The sequence below is a fragment of the Eucalyptus grandis genome, chromosome 9, assembly GCF_016545825.1.
Source record: "Eucalyptus grandis isolate ANBG69807.140 chromosome 9, ASM1654582v1, whole genome shotgun sequence".
Taxonomy (NCBI): domain Eukaryota; kingdom Viridiplantae; phylum Streptophyta; class Magnoliopsida; order Myrtales; family Myrtaceae; genus Eucalyptus; species Eucalyptus grandis.
The window spans coordinates 9291200-9311203 of NC_052620.1; the positions used below are offsets into that span (position 1 = coordinate 9291200).

At 39.7% G+C, this 20004-nt stretch overlaps 1 protein-coding gene across 2 annotated transcripts; it reads left to right on the forward strand.

Moving 5' to 3' along the window:
- The first annotated feature begins 16112 nt into the window (after positions 1–16112).
- On the forward strand, positions 16113–19713 carry LOC104418248 (aluminum-activated malate transporter 4). 2 transcript variants are annotated; one of them, XM_010029531.3, is made up of 6 exons: positions 16113–16744; positions 16928–17065; positions 17184–17450; positions 17844–17980; positions 18046–18192; positions 18519–19713. In XM_010029531.3, the coding sequence occupies exons 1-6, from the start codon at positions 16375–16377 to the stop codon at positions 19173–19175; spliced, it is 1716 nt and encodes a 571-aa protein (XP_010027833.2). In that variant the 5' UTR covers positions 16113–16374; the 3' UTR covers positions 19176–19713. The 2 variants fall into 2 exon arrangements, with proteins under 2 accessions (XP_010027833.2, XP_010027834.2); XM_010029532.3 differs by having other exon boundaries at positions 16114–16505.
- The last annotated feature ends 291 nt before the right edge of the window (positions 19714–20004 follow it).

Consider the following 20004-nt stretch of genomic DNA (forward strand, 5'->3'; position numbering starts at 1 on the left):
CCAAGTTAGTTGCAGTAGGTATGCTATCCCACAATAGGTGAACCCCTGTTCAAGCCTTCTAGAGACTACCTTTTAGCTATGAACTACTCGGAAATTTGGATCAAAGTATAAAGACGTTCAAAGATGCCAAGATAGTGACATCAATAACTTAATAAAGCTGCATTTTTCAAAAAATCCTATCAGGTTGGAGAAGAAGAAGTGTATAATTTAGGGTCTATATTAAACATTTGCTAAAAATTTAAGATTGCATTGAAAAACAAATTAAAAGTTTAAAGATTACAATGAATATTAAGTTTAAGGTACAGTGAACAAACCAAAATCTCAAGGGGTACATTGCACAATACACGTTAGGATAAAGTTCTGGACCATGTGTACCGAGAAAGGGGGACGTACGGCATACATTGAAAACCAGAAACAAGAAAACGTGAGGGAAAAACACGGGACCAAAGGAGGGTAAGAAGGAAAAGGCCAAAAAAAAAGAGTCAAAGGAGTTTTTTTTTGGGAGGGGGTGAACGTACGGCATACATTGAAAGCTATAAACAAGAAAACGTAAGAGAAAACAGAGGGAGGACAAAAGGAGGGTCAGAAGGAAAAGGCCAAAAGAAAGCTAGAAAAAGAAGGGGCGGGGGTGAACGTACGGCATACATTGAAAGCTAGAAACAAGAAAACGTAAGAGAAAACAGAGGGAGGACAAAAGGAGGGTCAGAAGGAAAAGGCCAAAAGAAAGCTAGAAAAAGAAAAGCACCAACAGAAAGAGTCAAAGAAGTGAGATGAGAGAGAGAAAGAGAAGCGTGTCTTCTTCCTCGGGCGTGCGCTTCGTGTGCGGCCACTTGTGCAGCTGCCGAAATCCTTCCCCGCGCCCTCGCGCATGAACCGTCGCTGCAGCTTCTTCAGGGCACCGCTGCCCCGATCTGGCGGCGCTCTTACCGGTAGCAACGTCAGTTTTCTTGCAGGCTTTTCGGTGTTTTCCTGCGAGCACGAACCCACAGCCGGCTCTCAACGGCGACACATGGAGCTCCGGTAGCCTCAGCCCCGTGCCGCTCTCCAGATCCCCTCGTGGCCAAGTCAGTCCACGCCGGTTTCTTGACGAGCTCAGCCGCGTTGTCATCAACTTGCGAAAGCTCCGGTGGCAGCATCCCAACTCCTCCCAACGCCGCCGCTTGCAGTCCTGTTTCCTCTGCTACGCTGGTTCTTCCGTTTGCAGGTTGCCCAGACCAGATCACCACCTACGCCACATCAAGCCGGCCTCAGTCCAGCCCCTCTCCCTGCATTAACAGAAAGGTAAAAGAACATTTGGTTTTGTCTTAATGGAGGCTATTAAAAACCTCACCAGAGCTCTGTGCAATCAACTGACGTGTCGAAATGATATTTATTTGATCTATGTACCATGTGTCCTTTCTTCTTGGTGAGGCCTCCAAATGATATTTATTTGGACGCTTGTGTACCATAAACCAAATTTACAAAGACCACACACAAATCTTTTTGCCTTCTATTAAACCTTTCTGTTAATCTACAAAGATAAGATACATAGTAAAAGTGAGAACTTTTTCCCCAAGCAGTTTTGGAACGAAACTCTTCATACACTAATGAAATTGAAGCATATATCATGAACGAAAGATACATACATTTCATTATCTCAAACATGTTTATTAAAAAAAAAAAAAACATGTTCGTGCATTAATTGGAGTATTTTCAAAGTAATAATTGCACGCAACACATGAATGATTAAAGTTTACTTAGGTTCCATTTGTTTTTTTGGAACATAAATGATTTTAAAAATATTTTCCCAAAAATAATCGTTTGTATTACTTAAAATAATTAGTCATTGAAATATATTTTATGTCTGAATATTTCCATGAAAATATCTTTCATTTATTCATTTTTCGCAAAACAGACGGAGCATGCCTTTTCAAAATAAAATTGTTTTACTTACTCCTATTCATTCTCTTCGATTTTCGCTTCACCTAATTTCATCTTTCACTCTGGCGGATGAGCTCCGAAGGAGTCAAAGCCACGTTCAATGAGCGTTTGCATGTTTGTTCCTTCTCACCGAGATCATCATGACCACTATAGGTCTCCATTACAAGTCCTCTGACCACTTATTTACTGCTACAGTTGAGTAAGTTCAGCTGTGGCAAGCTGCCGGCCGAAGAAATAAAAGGAACCAGGGCAAGCTGGTGCATGTGAATGCCTGATATCTGAACCAACCCGTTGAAGGATGACGAACGTCTCGTATCGCTGGAAGCGTTATGAGCCCCTGGAGAGTCCTCATTTCTTCAAGATCATACTCTCCGACACTCTCCAAAGTGGAAAGCTTGTGTGTAGAATTTCTACACTCCTATCTTCTCAGTTATCTTTTTTTTTTTTTTTTTTTTTTTGGGGGGGGTTCAGTGCATTGAAGTATGAGTATATATCTTTGGTACTCTGTCCCGTAAATGGAAAATTCCATCAGTGCAGATAATACCAAAGAGGTTCGTAGCAAAATATGGAAACCGCCTGCCAAACCAGTTGCTTCTCAAAGTTGCAGGGGATGGAAATTGGCCAGTGGAACTAGAGAAGTGCGATGGCAGGGTATGGATCTGCAAAGGATGGAGGAATTTCATGGATTATTACTCCATAGATCACGGACATTTGATAGTCTTTAGACTTGAAGGGGCCTCTTTTTTTCATGTTCTAATATTCGATAAAAGTGCGACTGAAATAGAGTATCCCCAGAAGCCCGTAGCTCCTGAAAAGTTATTAGACCCTGAGGTGGTTGAAATCGATGATGTCTCCACAGAATTGGGGGAGCACATCATTTCGCCTAGAGGAAGGAGGGAGTTGAAGTCGCCATTGTGGTCGGCTTCACCTGAAGGTAAAGGCTCTCATTCAGGAGATAGAAGGACGTTGAAGCTGAAGAAGAACATGCGTGCGTATTGTTCGTCACGAGACTATGGTGGTATGATTTATTTCCCTTAAATATAACTTCTTCCTTTCTCTCAATTGTTCAAATGACGGAGTAGGTCTCTTGTTTCACTTTTCTGCAGGCATAACCAAAGAGCCTGAAAAAAGAGCAACCCCTTTTGAGCAGATTCATCTTAGATCTAGATGTCCAAACCCACCTGATGCTCTGAAAAAGGCCAGGAAATTCAAATCAGAACATCCTTCTTTCCTTATCGTCGTGCAGCGCTACTATCTCAAGCACTCTAACGTGGTAAGAATTTATTAATTGATACAGAGATTTCACGACATTTCTAATTGACCTCACAGCAAGATTATCTAACGACATTATAAGAATTTGGTGTTAGTATCTGGTATAGTTTTGAATGTGACAGTGCGGGCATGCGTCTATCGGGCTTCTGGGCAAAGGAACAACATTGGGATAAGATGGTTTTTTACAAGTGGTGATATGCGTAGGATTTTCTAGTTGGGACTTTGCTCACTAACTTAAGACACACATTTACAGCAACATGTCTTTGGTTTTTTCCATGAAACTTTTATCCTTATCTTGATTTTTCTTGTTGCCCAAGTACTTTGTCAGAGGAGCGAGGGAAAAACAATGCTCCTTTATCATGTGCCTAAGACTAGTTTCATTGTGATCAAAGTGGTTTTTACAAACATGTACTTGATCAGCATGTACCTGGTGGATTTATGAAGAACCACATAAAGGAAAGCCTGGTAGTTGAAGACTCAACATTCGAGTTTCAGGGCAGATCATGGACCGTGAAGTTCTTCAACTATCCAAATTATTACTGTGGAAAGTTCCAATCTGGATGGGCCATGTTTGCGTCTGATAATTCCTTGAGTGCAGGAGATGTTTGCGTGTTCGAAATGATCAAGAAGACTCCATTGGTCTTCAAAGTCTCGATTTTCAGGCACACCGGTTAGGCACGAAGTGGCGAATATGCGTGCCGCTGAGGAGGGAACATTTTGGTAACATCCCGGTCTCTCTTTCCTCCTGGAACATTAGATATTAGTTATGGAGATGCTGGCAGAATATGGTCTTTTGGTTTTCCGATTGAAACAAATGAAAGTGGAAGCCATGAATGTACCAGATGATTTACTTTGATGAAACTTCAAGTTGGGTGTGCATTTTATTTTGACGAAACAGTGAAATCTCGACGGCTTCCGTCTTGAAAATTTGTTGAAACTTTTCCTCGCACGCACTCGCAAGAGGGGCTTAGACTAGGCCCAGTTGATCCCAACCTTGCAATGTATATTGTGTTACCAACTAACCTTGCAAGGCCCCAAGAAGCCAAGAGGCCTAAGAGCCCATAGAAGGTATTTTACCAGTTACGCCTGTCTAGGAGATGATTGTCGGACAGTTTCGGACCCGCGCGGGACCGACGGTCAGGTCTAATGTGTTTTCCAAGCCCACCTATAACCGACACGTAAATTTTGTGCTGGATAAGGCCAAGGTTTGGCAGGCTAGACTTCTCGTGTAACGATGTTTGTCCAAACCAGCATATTTACATCTAAGGCCTTGGCAAGTAAAACTGGCCCCCTGCTTGTTGATCTCCTCGATTGTCCTTAAAGGACAGGAGGCTTTCTCTAATTTCCACTTGTATTGAGCAGATCAACTTTAGTGGGGAAGGGTCTTCCCTACCTAGGAAGCTTCTCTTCTTATATTGAGCAGATCAACTTTGTGCTCCCAAAGTCCAGCCCAGTTGATTTGGTTCATCACCTCAGTTTGAGCCATTCCAAGCCGGATCGTTTTGCACATCATCAGTTGGTGAGCACATCAATTTGGAAAGTGTACTTGATTTTTAGAACAGTGGAAATGAAGCAATAAATATTGTTTCAAGAGCACAAGCTAATTGTACAAATTACTTGAGGGATAGGGGATTCAGTTTTCAAACGACGATTGCATTTGAAACTCAATAATCTAGAGATAGTGTTTTTTTTTCGTTTTGAATTGCTTGACTAGTGCCGTAGCGTAGAGGCAATTCTCATCAAAACCTTTTAAATCTTTTATGCATACATGGAAATTAAGATGCACCGCTCTTTCAAAACTGTATTAGTAGGTCCTCCATCTTTTTCATTAATTGACAATGATATGCGTCCTCCCCTCTCTAATTTTTATCTTCATAATCATAGGCACAAGGATGGTGACCCAATTATATGAAGGCCTACGAAACATCGTGCAAACTGTAACAACCCAATCCAACAAGGGTGGGGAGTGGTCGCCTGGGTTAGAGGATTTGAACAGTGAGCATCTTCTAGCAAGTTTTTTTAACATGGCGAAGGAAACAAGAATAAACTAAACCATGCACCAAATAGGGAGAGAATAATTCTTGAATATATATATGTGAAAAATCAAATTAACTTGCGGAGACACCTGTTGATGTAATGGTAAGTTTTTCTTTGGAACTCCAAAATTAAGCAAGCCCAGTCTAGAGCATTATTTTAATGGATGACCTCCTGGAAAAGTGTCTACCTATACGCCAAAAAGATAAAACTGTGAAGCTTGATAAGAAACAGGCCAATGTTAATAATATATTGACAATGAGTTAATTCAAAATTGTCACTAAGCTAAAAATTCTCCAACAACCCAACTAACTAAGCCGAAGCTAGAGGGTTGACATGTGTTCTCTTTATTAAATACTTGGGAGAGCATGCTCCTCCTAAATAAATGTAGCTCTCACATCTGTAGGATCAACATTACATGCATGTTTTTTGTTAAACGCTGAGGGTTGATATGCGATATCCTTAAACTTTTGCTTCCATAACTCGATACTAGCAATCAAATTTCTCTTCCAGTAATTGATGATCATGATCCCCTTGTAATGCTGTTTTTCATGCTTGAAAGTGGCAAACTCAACTTGAGCAGAAATCCGCCCATCCTGCTCTCTATTAGGTTAACACAAAGCATTCTTAACATTTTTCAGCTTCTCATAAAGGACAAAAACAAAGGAGAGCTTCCATTCTCCACAGTGCTAAGCACCTTCAACAGTCTTTAAGGAAAGTCAAGTTGCTTGCACCAGAAGTTGAAGAAAATAGATGGTTTCGTACGAGAATAATCATTTAACAATAATAGGACAACCACCGAAAACTCCTGGAGCCCGAAAATTAATAGCAGCACGTGGAGTCTGCTGAAACTTTATTTCTTGACCGCCTTTTCAGTCTTCCTAGGAGAAATCTCGGAAGTCCAAGAGATAACGACAGACATCGTCCTCGTGTGGATGAATAAAATCCTCCTCCCCATCGGATACACGTGGAGACTTTGAATTTGAAAGACCCTCAAGCAGCCCTATCTTATCCTCCCCACTCATTTACAAAGCACCTAATTTATTTGTCAATTGTTCGCTAAATGTCGGCATCTACTAAGAATGGGAATGATAAATTGCTCAAATTTTTTAAATTTATTTCATTTTTTACTATTTTAAAGCCAAATATTTTAATTTTACTAGTTGAGTTTAGAACATTTTTCACGTTTTACTAACTAAGTTTATCCAACTAATTATGGCTGAAATTTACCGACGTGAATGTTAATTGTTATATATGACATGGTCAACTCTGACATAAATAATTTTTAATAATAGTTTAATGTTTTTTCAAATTTTATTCAAATTTTAAAAATTTCTTTCCTTTTTTACTCCCTTCTTCTTCCACTAGTTAGCCATGGAGCTTGGGTGATGGCCAACCACCAGCCAAGGGAAACAACCGGTGAGGGTCATCATCACCTAAACCTAACGACCAACTAGAGGAAGAAGAAGGAAGGGGAAAAAAAGGAAAATGAAGGGAAAAATTAATAAGTAAATAACTTGAAAATATAAAAAAAAAATGTTTTTAAAAATTATTTACATCAACACAATAACTTTACTATATAGAATAACCAATGTTCGCATTAGTGATTTTTAACAAAAATTGATCAGATAAAATAAATTGATAAACTTAAAAATATTTATGACTTAATTGATAAAATTAAATACTTATGATAGAAATGATAAAAAAATAATAAATTAATGACTTTTAGATAATTTTTCTCAATGAAAAGGCACCAAATCCTCACTTTCTGTCACAGTCTAATAAGCACAGGTCCCACCCTCCTTAAGAGCCTACCGCTTGACCTACTTTTAAAGTACACAGAAAGAATATGATATGCATCGAGCAATGCTTGCGTTCGTTGAAGCCCCAAGCAAAAGGTGATTCAAATTCAACGGCAGACCAAATAGGATATAACCTTTTATTTTTACGGGCTGAGCCTTAGTTTTGTGGGTCACATCCATAGAACGCAGAATCAACTTTTAAATAGCACGAGTTGTGCTGGCTTATAAAACACCGTCCCCCTTCGCTTGAGAATCAAACTTTGTACCCCTAAAAAGGCGAATTGAAAGATTATTTACCTAAGGTTTATACCAAAAAAAAAAAAAAAAAAAAAATCAAATGGATACTCTCATGATATATTTATCCCAAATTAATTTTGTTTCATTAAAAACCTCAAATTGATAACCATTACTCAAATTTACCATCGATTAGTGGTCCTTTCAATATCTTGTTAAAATATATATGTGTCAATACATGTGGCAAACAACTGCAAAATGAATTTGACACAGAGAATGATGAATCTAACAAGAAAAATCCATGTGTTAATAGTATTCCATCAAATTATGTATGTGTCAAAACACGTGGGAGACAAGTGTAAGATAAATTTGATGTGGAGAATAACAAATTCGACGTAGAAGATCCATGTGTGCTAGTAGCATTCTATCCTATATTCTATTCAAATGCATACGTGTCAATACACGTGAAAAACGACATATCTAATGTGAAGAATGATGAATTCAAAGTGGAAAATTAATGGGGTGTTAATGACATTCCATTCAATATTCTGTTAAAATGCATACAAGTTGATAGACGATTATAATGCGGATCTAATGTGGAGGATGACAAATCCGACTTGAAAAAGCAATCATTTGTCACATGTATTGACATGTATGCATTTTGATGAGATATTAGACAAAATGCTCAATAGAAGGTTGATTTGGGTCAAATATGTCAATTTGAGATTTTTATCGAAATGAAAAGTAATTTAGGATAGATAGGTCATGGGTACTCATTTGAGATATTTTTGAAAAATGCACGCTAATTTGGAGTAAATGTGTTAATGTAATATGGCTTTGTGAGTTTTTAATAAAAATAACCCTTTGCCTAGCAAAATAGGGACCCGGGGTAGAAAGGGGTCAAAGGAGGCTTGAAGGAGCTTTCCATCATCCCCATTAATCGAAAAAGAATCTCTCGTGCAAATTCATCCATCAAACCGTCTTTTCCATGTTTATCTCTCATATATCAATCTATCCCACATATTTCTGTCCACACATCTAACTTAGGTCTGTCATGGCAAATTGATGGCCATGCCTAGAAAAGGAAAGGATAAGCTTTTAGGAAATTCTAAAGTAAAACAGCTAATCTTATAATTAGCCTCAGTTCCTTTTTCAAGTAGTTTCCTTTTTAGGATAAAACACTAACATCCAAATTTCGCTACTCGATGGCCCCATTATTTGCCATTTTCCTTACCAAACTCATAATGGAGTGGCTCGATTGTATGAAAAAGCAAACTTAATTAAAAAAAAGTCAAATGAGATGCAGAATGACAACATTGCATTTCACATGGAAAGACAGAAGTTGCGGTCCCACGACCCTTCATCTCCTAAGCACCACAAATCTGGATAACTTATTTTGTGATGATGACGGGACTGATAGGTGCATCTGTACATTGTACAAACACGGAGAGATATGGAATCGCAATTCGTCATTTATAATGTAATACATAAACGTTGTCCTGTTCAAAGCCAACAAATGTCCACATCCTGAAGGCCCCATAAGTTTAGTAGAATCCCAAAAAAATCCTGACCCAATCTTCCCGGATGGCCTCGCTCTGGTTTGACTCTTTCTCCCCTCAATTTTATATTATTTTTAATAGGTCTCCTCTCCATTTAATATTGTTATTCGTGAAGATTACTCTTTAATAAAATGGCTTGACAACGTTTTAATTTATAATTATTGGAGGTGAAACCGAAATTATTAGAATACTTATGCCGGCTTCCACTGTAATACTGCTATAACCTATTTGTTTGGATTAATATTATGAAAATCTCAAATCGGCATACTTATGATAAATTTACATTAAACTAATTTTATGACCACTAAAATCCCCAAATTAATATAGCCGTGACAAATTTATTATCTTTTAATTTTCATTTAATTTATATCCAAATTGTTGAGTTGAATAATATGTAACAGTTAACAAGTCTATCGGTTTGGGTTTTACCCTTCGTTTATTATAGGTATATTAATTTGTGAGTTTTTATAATATTAACCAAATTTAATAGAAACATTGGAAGGCAAATTTGTTAAAAAGGTATTAGTTTTGGGGTTTTGGTGATCAAAAAATTAGTTTGAGGGTAAATTTATCATAAATGTATTAGTTTAGAGTTTTTCATGATATTAACTGTACTTGTTTTGACTACATGCACCCAAATCATTCATGATGATATCCCAACAGAGGTATTGATTGGGTTTTCATATTTGTGGCTCTCCTTTCTCTCTTATGAAAGGAGGGAAAGTTTACCTAATGGATAGTTTAATCTCTATTTATTACATCTTGAAAATTCCAAACATCTTAGAGAATTAAGTTAAAAGGAAGTTTTCATTTTTCGAAAGGACCCTTGAAATTGCCATATAAATGAAAAGAGAAAAAAAAGATTTTTTTAGCATATCTCCATTTTCTTTTTATTGCACCCACCTTCTTATATAACTACTCATTTTCTTCCCATCACTTAATCATTCGACTGCACATGCTTGAATATTGGTGTATTATTAAACTAAACCAAGTAATGGTTGCACATACCCGACCAACATAAAATAAAGTAATGGTGGCACATAAAAAAAAAAAAAAACAAGTGTATTACAATTTACACTATCATAGCCCTTGTGCCCAAGATTCCTAATGCGTCTTCAATCTCGGATTATAGATCCATTGCTTGTTGTAATACAATTTACAAGTGCATTACCAAGCTTATAGCAAATAGAGTGGCAGCTGTCCTCCTGGACATCATCAGTACTACTCAGAATGCCTTTATCAAAGGCCGGCGAATTAGTGATAATGTCTTGTTGGCTCAAGAGCTTTTTAGTGGTTTCCACATGTGCCATCAAGGTTGATTTCTAGAAAGCCTATGATATGATTGATAGGGATTTCATGGAACTAACTCTTCGTGCTTTTGGTTTCCCCAACCAATTAGTTAGGCTTATTATGACTTGTGGCCACACACCGAAGTTCTCTATTTCCATCAATGGGGAGCTCCACGGTTTCTTCCCCAGTGGTCATGGTCTATGCCAAGGGTGTTAGGGAAATCCCTTATGATGTTTTGAAGATGACAAAATAAATCAAAGGCTACTAACATGTTTGATGGTTGAGTAATAGACCATGCAGATGTTAGAACATGTAGAGGATATTATCAAAGTTAGAAGACGACCAGAAGACTGAACGTAACATATGTCCAAAGTATATTATGAAGATTTCCAGACTTCGTGTCAAAGTCCAAGACCGCCGAGACTCAAGACTCAAAGTTTGAAGACCTGTCGAATTTAGTATCAAAGTACGTTCTATATCGTAAGTCTGTCAACTCGTCTAATTCTATCTTTGAAGGAGAACCGGAAGATAGACTCTATCTTTGCCGAACCAGGAAGACAGACTCTATCTTTGAAAATTGGGTAGTGACCTTAAAGTCTCTGAGCACCCCATTGTAAAGTCTACGGACCCGGATTGTAAAGTCTAGAGACTCGGATTGTAAAGTCTACTGAGACTCGAGACTTTACATCCAGATTCAATGAATTGTAACTCAAGCCCAATCATACAACGGCTAGTGATCCGGTTTGGATTCCACATCAAGATTGATTTGATTGATTCAATCTAATTGATTGACGATTGGATCTTGAAGACAAGAACTTTCTACACGAAGAAGCTTTACTTATGGAAACCAAGATTTCGTTTGTATGGGCGATCGGAATCAATTTGGGATTTTACCTTTGTCACTCAACGGCTACCAAATCTTCTAGATACGAGCTGTCCAATTGGTATATTGGAAGACGATTCTCCGGGATCTTGTCCAACGGGTAGTTTGGAAGTGGAGGAGTATTTAAGGAGATCATGGACCGATGAGCAAGTAAGAGACGGAGCGTAGAATTTATAATTCCAAAGTCTAAGCGACTTTAGATCATATACTTGTCTCTTGAGAGCTTAAACATTTGTAATCGTGAGAGAAATACCGAAAGAGTGACTTAGTGAGATAGTGTGATCTACTACTAAGTGTTTGCACTCGAAGTTGTAATCTCTTGTTGATTGCATATTGGAATCCAGCCAAGAAGGCTATTAGCGTGGGAGAGTGGACGTAGGCTTGGATTAAGCCGAACCACTATAAATCTTGTGTTCTTATTCTCTTCCCTAACTCCTTTATTTTGTTCATACTAGCACTCTCAAAGGGGACCCGTTGTCTCCATACCTTTTCACTTTGGCTATGGAGACATTCTCGGAGAATATTATCTCTTCAAACTAAACGACCGGGATTCAAGTATTTTTGGAGATACAAATCTATTGGCCTATCCCACCTTTTTTCGTGGATGACGTCTTCTTATTTATTGAAGGGAACTTGGCCTCCATTTCACTTCTTAAAGATGGCCTTCAAACGTTCTCCTCTTGGAGTGGGTCGAGACCCAACTTGAATAAAAGTGAAGTCTTTCTGGCGGGAGGTACGCACACTTCTCGTTCCCAAATGATTCAGGCCCTTGGTTTTCAGGAAAGTTCATTGCCGGTTCGCTACCTTAGAGTCCCAATTATTTCATCGCGGCTTGGCAAGGCAGATTGCAATGCTCTTATCAACCTTATAATAGCAAGAATTCAGTCATGGACACATCGCTTCCTATCATTAGCAAGTCGCCTTCAACTTATCAAGTCAATCCTTCACTCCATACAAGTTTATTGGTCTGGTATTTTTATTCGTCCTAGAGCTGAATTAGACCACTTTAAACAAATTTTTCGACAATTCCTCTTGAAAGGCCCTGATCATGGGAGTGGGGGTGCAAAAGTGGCATGGGAGGATGTCTACTTACCCAAAAAAGAAGGAGGACTTGGTATTTGCAAACTTCAGGATTGTAACATAGCCGCAATACTTAAACACGTATGGATTCTTTTCACAGATAAAGAATCTCTTTGGTGCAAGTGGTTACATGCTATTTACTTGAAAAAGAAGAACTGTTGGGTTGTTAAAAAGCCAACCTTTTGTTCCTGGGCTTGGAAGAAAATTCTCGACCTTAGGAGGGAATTCCAAAAGTTCTTCAATTGGAGGATAGGCAACAATCGCTTGGTGTCCTTTTGGTTTGATCCTTGGCACCCCCGAGGACCCCTAAACAGTTTCTTCATGGATGCGACATCTACCATTCGGGCTTATCCAGACAAGCTGTGGTTGTGGACCTCTTCTCCTTGCAAGGCCAAGCCACCAAGGCCATCCTGGACTCGTGGACTCATACCCTCCCTGTACTAACGCAGCACCCAAATCAATTCTGCTGGCTAGAACACTCCTCAAGATCCTTCTCTGTTTCGCTTGGGAAGCCATTCGTCCAAAAAAAATTCTCGGTCACGTGGTCCTCCTTCGTTTGGAACAAAACTATCTCCCCTAGGTACCAGTTCCATCTCTGGCTCATCACCAGAAACCGGTTACCTACTCGGGTTCTCTTACTTTCCTATGGTAGGATTGCTAGTGGCGCTTGTGCTTTTTGTAACTTAAGGCAAGATTCTATTGATCATCTATTTTTTGGCTGCCTTATTATTGCTGGTCTTGCTATGTTTTGGGTTGCAAGATGCAATCTCCCTTGGCAAAATAGGTCGTGGATGGAAAATTTACAATGGGCCATCAAATCTCTCTTTGACAATGATTTCGCGCATTGTATTGCCCGGTTTGCCTTTGGGGCCTTTTGTCATGTAATTTGGAAGACGAGAAACAACATCCTCTTCAAGATCCAAGCTCTATTTGTGCTTGCGCTGCAAATGCATCTCGTCAAAGCTGTTAAGGACAAGGCTATTACGTTTAGCAATGTGGTAGACACGCCAAGGAATAGGAGGATTCAAAGAAGCTGGGGACTTAATCCCCTTATTTTCTCTTCCGAGGTGTCAGATCTTTCTTTGTAGAGTTTGTTTGAGGGTTGCCATAGTTTTGGCTTTCCCGCTTTTATTTTACTCTCGGCACCCTTCCACTCCTTATGACTTGTTTGTCACTATGAGTGCAAGTTTTGTTGGTGCCGAGATTATTTTGCTATAAAGTTCCTTTAGTTAAAAGTCAATACTATACTTACCTTACCCAAAAAAAAAAAAAAACAAAAAAAACAAAACAAAACAAAACAAAGATTTAAAATGAGTAATATGAGCGTTTTGATTTGATGGTTAAGTGGTCTCCGATCGGTTTTCAAGCACCGTGACTGGTTCCCGAGTGTTTTTAAGGGCGCAATGCCCGGTGAACTCCATTTCCATCTAGTGAACAATCTACTGGTAAGTAAACAAAGAAACAAGCAATTTTGGCCTGAATTCGACAGGGACATCGAATACAGGAGTAGTCGAATGAACAAGCTAGTTGATGCACTTAGCTGCGGGCCGACCTCGTAGCTCTGCTGAGAATGAACAACATGGCAGCAGTTGAGTGGCATCCGCAATGCGTGAACAAATTCACATGCATCTTGAGAATGATCCTACGGTAAGGAACCTTCTTGAGCTCATAAGCAGGCCGGGTTACTCGAGCTATTTCCGGTCCCAACACAACCAAGGGAGAGTGTTTTGAGGAACTACGTCTTATAATAACGTGTTTGCCTAACGGTTCTTTACCAACATTATGGTAACGGATTGGTATCCAAGGTGTGCAACGTTTTTTCCCGTTATCATACATTGCATGGCCGAAATTCCTTATTTTTGGCAAAATTACCAAAAAAATATAAATTTATTGCATTTATACTAATTCAATCATAAACTTTTTAATTAAATTAAATCTTAATTCTTTCGACAATTTGCCAATGTAATTCATCTGATCAATTTTGATAAAAAAATCACTCACATGGACCTCAATCGTCCTACATGGCATATCCGATGCAAATGTGAACAATTTTTGCACTTTTCTAATTTTTTTTTTCTTTCTCAACTGTGGGCTAGCAAGGTTTGGGTGAGGGCCTCCGCCCCTTGTCGGCCACAAGAGAGGGCCTAAGTGCCTTTGTTGGCCATAGGTGAGGCCATCTTGCCCTTCCCCATATTCAAGAGAGGGTCACAACTCTTGCATGTTGGTCAACAAATAGGACATTTCACTATCATGATCATATAGCCCAAAATTTCAATATCTTGGTTGTGTAGCTCAATCAAAACTGTGATGACAGAATTAGCCATCAAGAGATTTTGAAGCTTAATTTGATCAGTATTATGCTAAGCTTCAAACTTCATAGCGGGCATTCTTGGACTTCTTGGTCTCCCTTCATATGAGAAGAAGAAAACCTAACCAAATGCTTTTAACTGCATGGTAGCATAAAGTTGCAGGTAGAATAATCTAGTATCCGCAATAATAAATTACTTGTATATATTTGGGCAGGGGGACCAGGTGAAGACTTGAGCCTGAGATGAGTTGGAAGAGTCTGGAATGTGGGAAATTTTGGATTGTGAAGAGGGCAATATAATAAATAACACATAGTGTATTACCTTAGCATGACTAGATCTGAATCTCAATCGAGAATCTCAATCGTCTTCTCATTAAATTCTCCTCCAAAGCAAAAGTCACCTTTGACTTCTTGATCAAGAATTGAAGTAATTCAAGTTGAATCCTTAATGGTTCCTCTCCGTTTGTCGAGTCGGGGAAAGTGTCACAAGTCCTTTGATCCGGGCTTGTCTAGGGATGATTTCTAGACAATGCCATCTCAACTACCTGTATTGTCTTCTACTGCTTAACTAGATAACTCACAAAGTTCTTTAGCGAGGTTCCACTACCCAGACCCTTCCATCTCGACAGTCCTTTGATGTTTGCTGTTTGTATCATTGTTGATCAATACACATCAGTAGAACACTTTTATCATGACCAGCTTTCTTTCTTACTTACAAACAATCACGCAAAAAGGGCTTGCGCGCTTCATAATCAGGACATTATGCACTTAAGTCGGCTAGTGTACTGCTCGTGGTCAAGGCTAATACACCGCACACATGAATTGAGCCACCGTCTCAGACTGTGACAAAAGGGCTTTGTTAACTCAGGCAAATAAAAAGAGTTTGTCAATGTCAATACATTCTCTGTGTGTGTGTGTGGTTAGTGTAATCAGTGTATTAACCCTCGAAGCATTTATCATCATTATTGGAAAGTTTGTATACCAAATCAATTGATAGACTATTACTTAAACAACTATTTTCAATCTATCTTATTAGTTGATATACTAATTATGAAGACCGATATTAATATGGTTAAGCAAGAGGTGACCAATTTCTACAAAAATAAAAGAGGTGGTCAATGAAAGGGCGAATGGTTAGCTTGAGAGGCAAATCGACAGGATCAAGCAACGTCATTACACTAGAAAGTTGGCCTACCAAACCTTGGTTTAGACTTGATCCTACTTGAACGTTTTTGTCTTATGAGAGGGATTGGACAATACGTTAGACCTATTGTTTGTCCAGCTCAAGCTCATCCAATGCCCCCTTCTCACCATTAGCACTAGTCATAGGCGTGTGATCAATCGAGGAAGGGAGGACAAGGAGGCAGCTGAGGGCGGAGACCCTTGATGAAGAACTAGGTATAGTGAGCCAGAACAATCGAGAAGATAAACATGGACCGAGTAAAGACAAGATCGAATTTTTGAAAAAAATAAAAATGATGGGGGCAATATCAAAGGAAAAAAGTTCATTAACTTTACAAGTTTTTCTTTCATAATTGCTCAAAGCCTGATAGGCAACCTTCCAGTCTTGCTAAAGCCAACATTTCCCAAAATGACTGAAAAGAATTCACCAAACACTTCAATTGTTTTCCCGAAGATGTTCGAAAGGCTAAAGCACTTTTGGAAAACTAAACCAAAGCAACACGGACATTCTCGTACACACACGATGCGGTAGGACCACTCGTCTCCTACCATTCCACGCTCAGTTAATTCTCTTCCAACTGTTCCGATAGTGTCCTCAACTCTCCGCTGACCCCATGAACGCGTCTCCATCTTCGAGTCTCCTTCTCACATCGCTCGAATCATCGCTTCACGTCTCCACCCACTCACTATTTCTAAGACCCATTTTGCAGTTCCGCAGGCCGTTCCCAGGAGCAGAGTCGCCACCGTCTTCTCATTCGTCTGTCTCTCGGCTCTGGGAATCCCTTTTGACCTTGTTCTTCGTCGTTTCCAATGGCTGCGAAGGTCGGGTCCTTCAGGCACAGCTTCTTGGAGAGGAGCAAAGAGAGGCTCCTCTCCAGAAAAGAATACTCTGACTTCGGCATGACCGACGCGGATGGGAGCGATTACGGCGTCAAATGCAGGTGCTTTAGGTCGATTTCGGATTGGGTTGTGAACTGCTGGAATGGGTTGCAGGATGTCGTGGTTAAGCTGTATGAGATGGGCCGTTCCGATCCTCGGAAGTTCGTCTTCGCCGTGAAGATGGGCTTGTCTTTGGCCCTCGTTTCGCTGGTTATCTTCTTTAAAGAGCCGCTCGCGGATGTTAGCCAGTACTCCATCTGGGCGATTCTTACTGTCGTTGTGGTTTTTGAGTTCAGCGTTGGTATTATCTTTGTTTGTTTCAGCATTTTCCCTTTTTTTGTTTTGCCCTGTTTTTGAAGAATATAGTTTATTGTTCTTATGAATTAATCACGCTGTTTCATTTTCCAAGTGTGTTGTGTTCATGTTTTGCTGTTGAAGAACAAGGGAAGATAGTGAAGGTTGTTGTTTTGATTTCAATCCTCAGGCGCAACTCTGAACAAAGGATTTAATCGGGCTATTGGGACATTATCAGCTGGAAGTATTTCTCTCGGCATTGCAGAGTTATCGGCCAAGACTGGTGATTTGCAGGAGTCTATTCTTGTATTCAGTATCTTTATAGCAGGTTAGCATAGTTGGATTCAAGTTACTGAATAGCTGATTTAGATTCTATTTCCGCAGTTAATGCCTTTGCAATGTGTCTTATTCTGATCTTATGATGTTATTTGCCATATGGTATTCAGGATTTTGTGCCAGTTATGCTAAGCTTTACCCGACCATGAAGCCATACGAATATGGGTTTCGGGTGTTCTTGTTGACTTACTGCATTGTCATGGTATCTGGGACTTCTTCAACATTTTTCGAAACAGCTTTTTACCGGCTAATGCTCATTGCTGTTGGAGCTTTCATATGTTTGGTCGTTAATACATGTATCTACCCAATCTGGGCTGGGGAGGACCTGCACAAATTGGTTGTCAAGAATTTCAAGGGTGTGGCTACTTCCTTGGAAGGTTTGATCAATTTCCCTGTTTCTAGTATGATGGGTCAATATTTTCTTTTTCTCATTCAATTACAGGTGATTTTCATTCTTATCAATGAGGATTGATTTGCATCACACAGCCATTCAACTTTAAAGTTTACCACTCTGTCAAATTACCGTTACATTCAAAAGCCAGACGAAGATATGCTTTTAGAGTTTGATTGCTAGCACTAAACTTTTGACATTGCTTCAGTTTTTTCGTCTGAATATATGATTGGTGGCAGTGATGGAAATCAAAGTTCAGTGGAAAAAATGGAAATAGCGCTAAAAGATTCAATGATCAACGTGGATATTTGCTCCTGATTTTGTATGATTACTAAACAAGAGAGTTCTGCGTGCTAATTTATATGGCTAATTTATTCAGGGTGTGTTACTGGATATTTGGAATGTGTGGAATATACGAGAGTTCCTTCGAAAATACTGACATACCAAGCTTCTGATGACCCCCTTTACAATGGTTACCGAACAGCTGTACAATCTGTCGGTCAAGAGGAATCACTGGTATGCTCTTTCCCCCTTCTTTTAATCAGTTGGGAATCATAACCGACCTTTTCGTAATATGGCAGTTAGATTTTGCGAGATGGGAGCCACCTCATGGCCCATACAAGTCATTTAAATACCCTTGGAGAAACTATGTGGAAGTAAGTGGAGCTCTGAGGCATTGCGCTTTCATGGTGATGGCAATGCATGGCTGCATTCTCTCCGAAATACAGGTAATATTGTGCATTCTTGCTCGACCTCTTCTGATATTTTAATGATGATGCTGCTTCAGTGGTTGATTGCGTCTGACGTGGTTAACTGCATGAATTCTTTAGCCCGTGTTTGTGTGGCATCTTTCTCCTTTGAGTTGCACTGTGTCTCCCATTTTGTGCTGTGATGTCAAATGAGCAGCTTAATTCTGATGGGGTCTATGACTCTGGAGGGATGATTTCCATTTGCTGCTTAAGCATATCTGCATTTTCAGTTTATTCTAATGCCATCTCTTTGGCAAGTTGATAATCATTAGGAAAAAATTCTATTGGGTCCTTAATTTTTGAAGGCTCCGGCAGAAAAGAGAAAGGTTTTCAGTGATGAGCTTCAAAGGGTTGGCACTGAAGGAGCTAAGGTATTACGAGAGCTTGGAAGCAAGGTTGAACGGATGGAGAAATTAAGCCCTGAAGACATACTCTTACCAGTGCATGAAGCAGCCGAACAACTGCAGATGAAGATAGATGAGAAGTCGTACCTCCTAGTTAATTCACAGAGCTGGGAATCCACATTGCCACCCAAGGAACTCGAAGATTTGGAGAACTTCCAAGATTCTAAAGATGCTGAAAATAGACAGACAGTGATACATTCGTTGAGTGATATTTGTTGGGAACCACAGCTCTCGAATGTGGCTGTCAATTCACCGCTTCCTGAGTTTGTGTCCTCAGACAGTACGATCAAGAGGGCGTCGTGGCCACGTCTCTCGTTTAATGCAAATCCTTCGCCTAATGAACTGGAGTCGAAAGTATATGAGAGTGCTAGCGCCTTATCTCTAGCAACATTCGCTTCACTTCTTATTGAGTTTGCCGCGAGGCTTCAAAATCTCGTGGATGAATTCAAAGAGCTTAGTGAGAAGGCAAATTTCAGGGATCCAGAGCAGCAGCTGGTGCCCAATGAAGACGTCGGCTTCTGGAGTAGGCTTCTGAGGCATTTCAGGTCCAGAAACTGAGACAGGTCAATCTTACTTCCAGGTCGTATTTGATATAAAGTCTTGAATTTTGTGAGTGTGATCAGATAATACATGGCTTTGCCTGTGTTTCCATAAGAACGGAAACTAAGGTTGTGCCAAGAGGCCATCATGCGGGGGTCTCTTCCATGGTAACATAAGTTGGCTATTGGTGGGATATTTTTTTGTCGCTCCCTGCAATCATATAGTAGGTTTTGTTGAACTTGAACTTATGAGCAGAGCACGTATGTCGTGAATATGGTTAATTTGCTTGACCAGATGATTGAATCGGCTTTGTCTTGTCAAGCTATCGAGGCGAACAGAAACTGAAGAATGAAAGGATGGTACCAAAAAAAAAAAAAAAACAATTATGTTTCGGAGCTTGCTAAAGAAAATAGGTAAGAAGGGAAAGCATCTGTTTCCATTCGTTCTCATTAATTAGAAGGATTTCGTTGAAGGAGTGATCCTTTTCTATGGTAATCTCGGCTTCCTGTGCTCTGGATATTTCACAAAAGTGGTTCCATAAACATGTGCTTTTGTACTTTTCTTGGACCAATTTTTGTGGCGGAACTAATTAGATGCATCGAGGAGAATGTCTCTATTATCTAACTGGAATTTGTTAGATGGGCTACTGAAAACCCGACGCATATTATTATCGCACTCCCTGGATCTGAATTCAGTAGATCGAAAGTTATGATGTTAGTTCTCTCGCGTTTTTGCAGTGCCGGAAAGACATTGCATGTGGTTTGGTTTCTCCTTGAGTGGCAGGTGAGCTCCAACATGAATTTCTGCTCATGGTAGTCTGCTACATCTGAAAACTGCAAGAACGGTG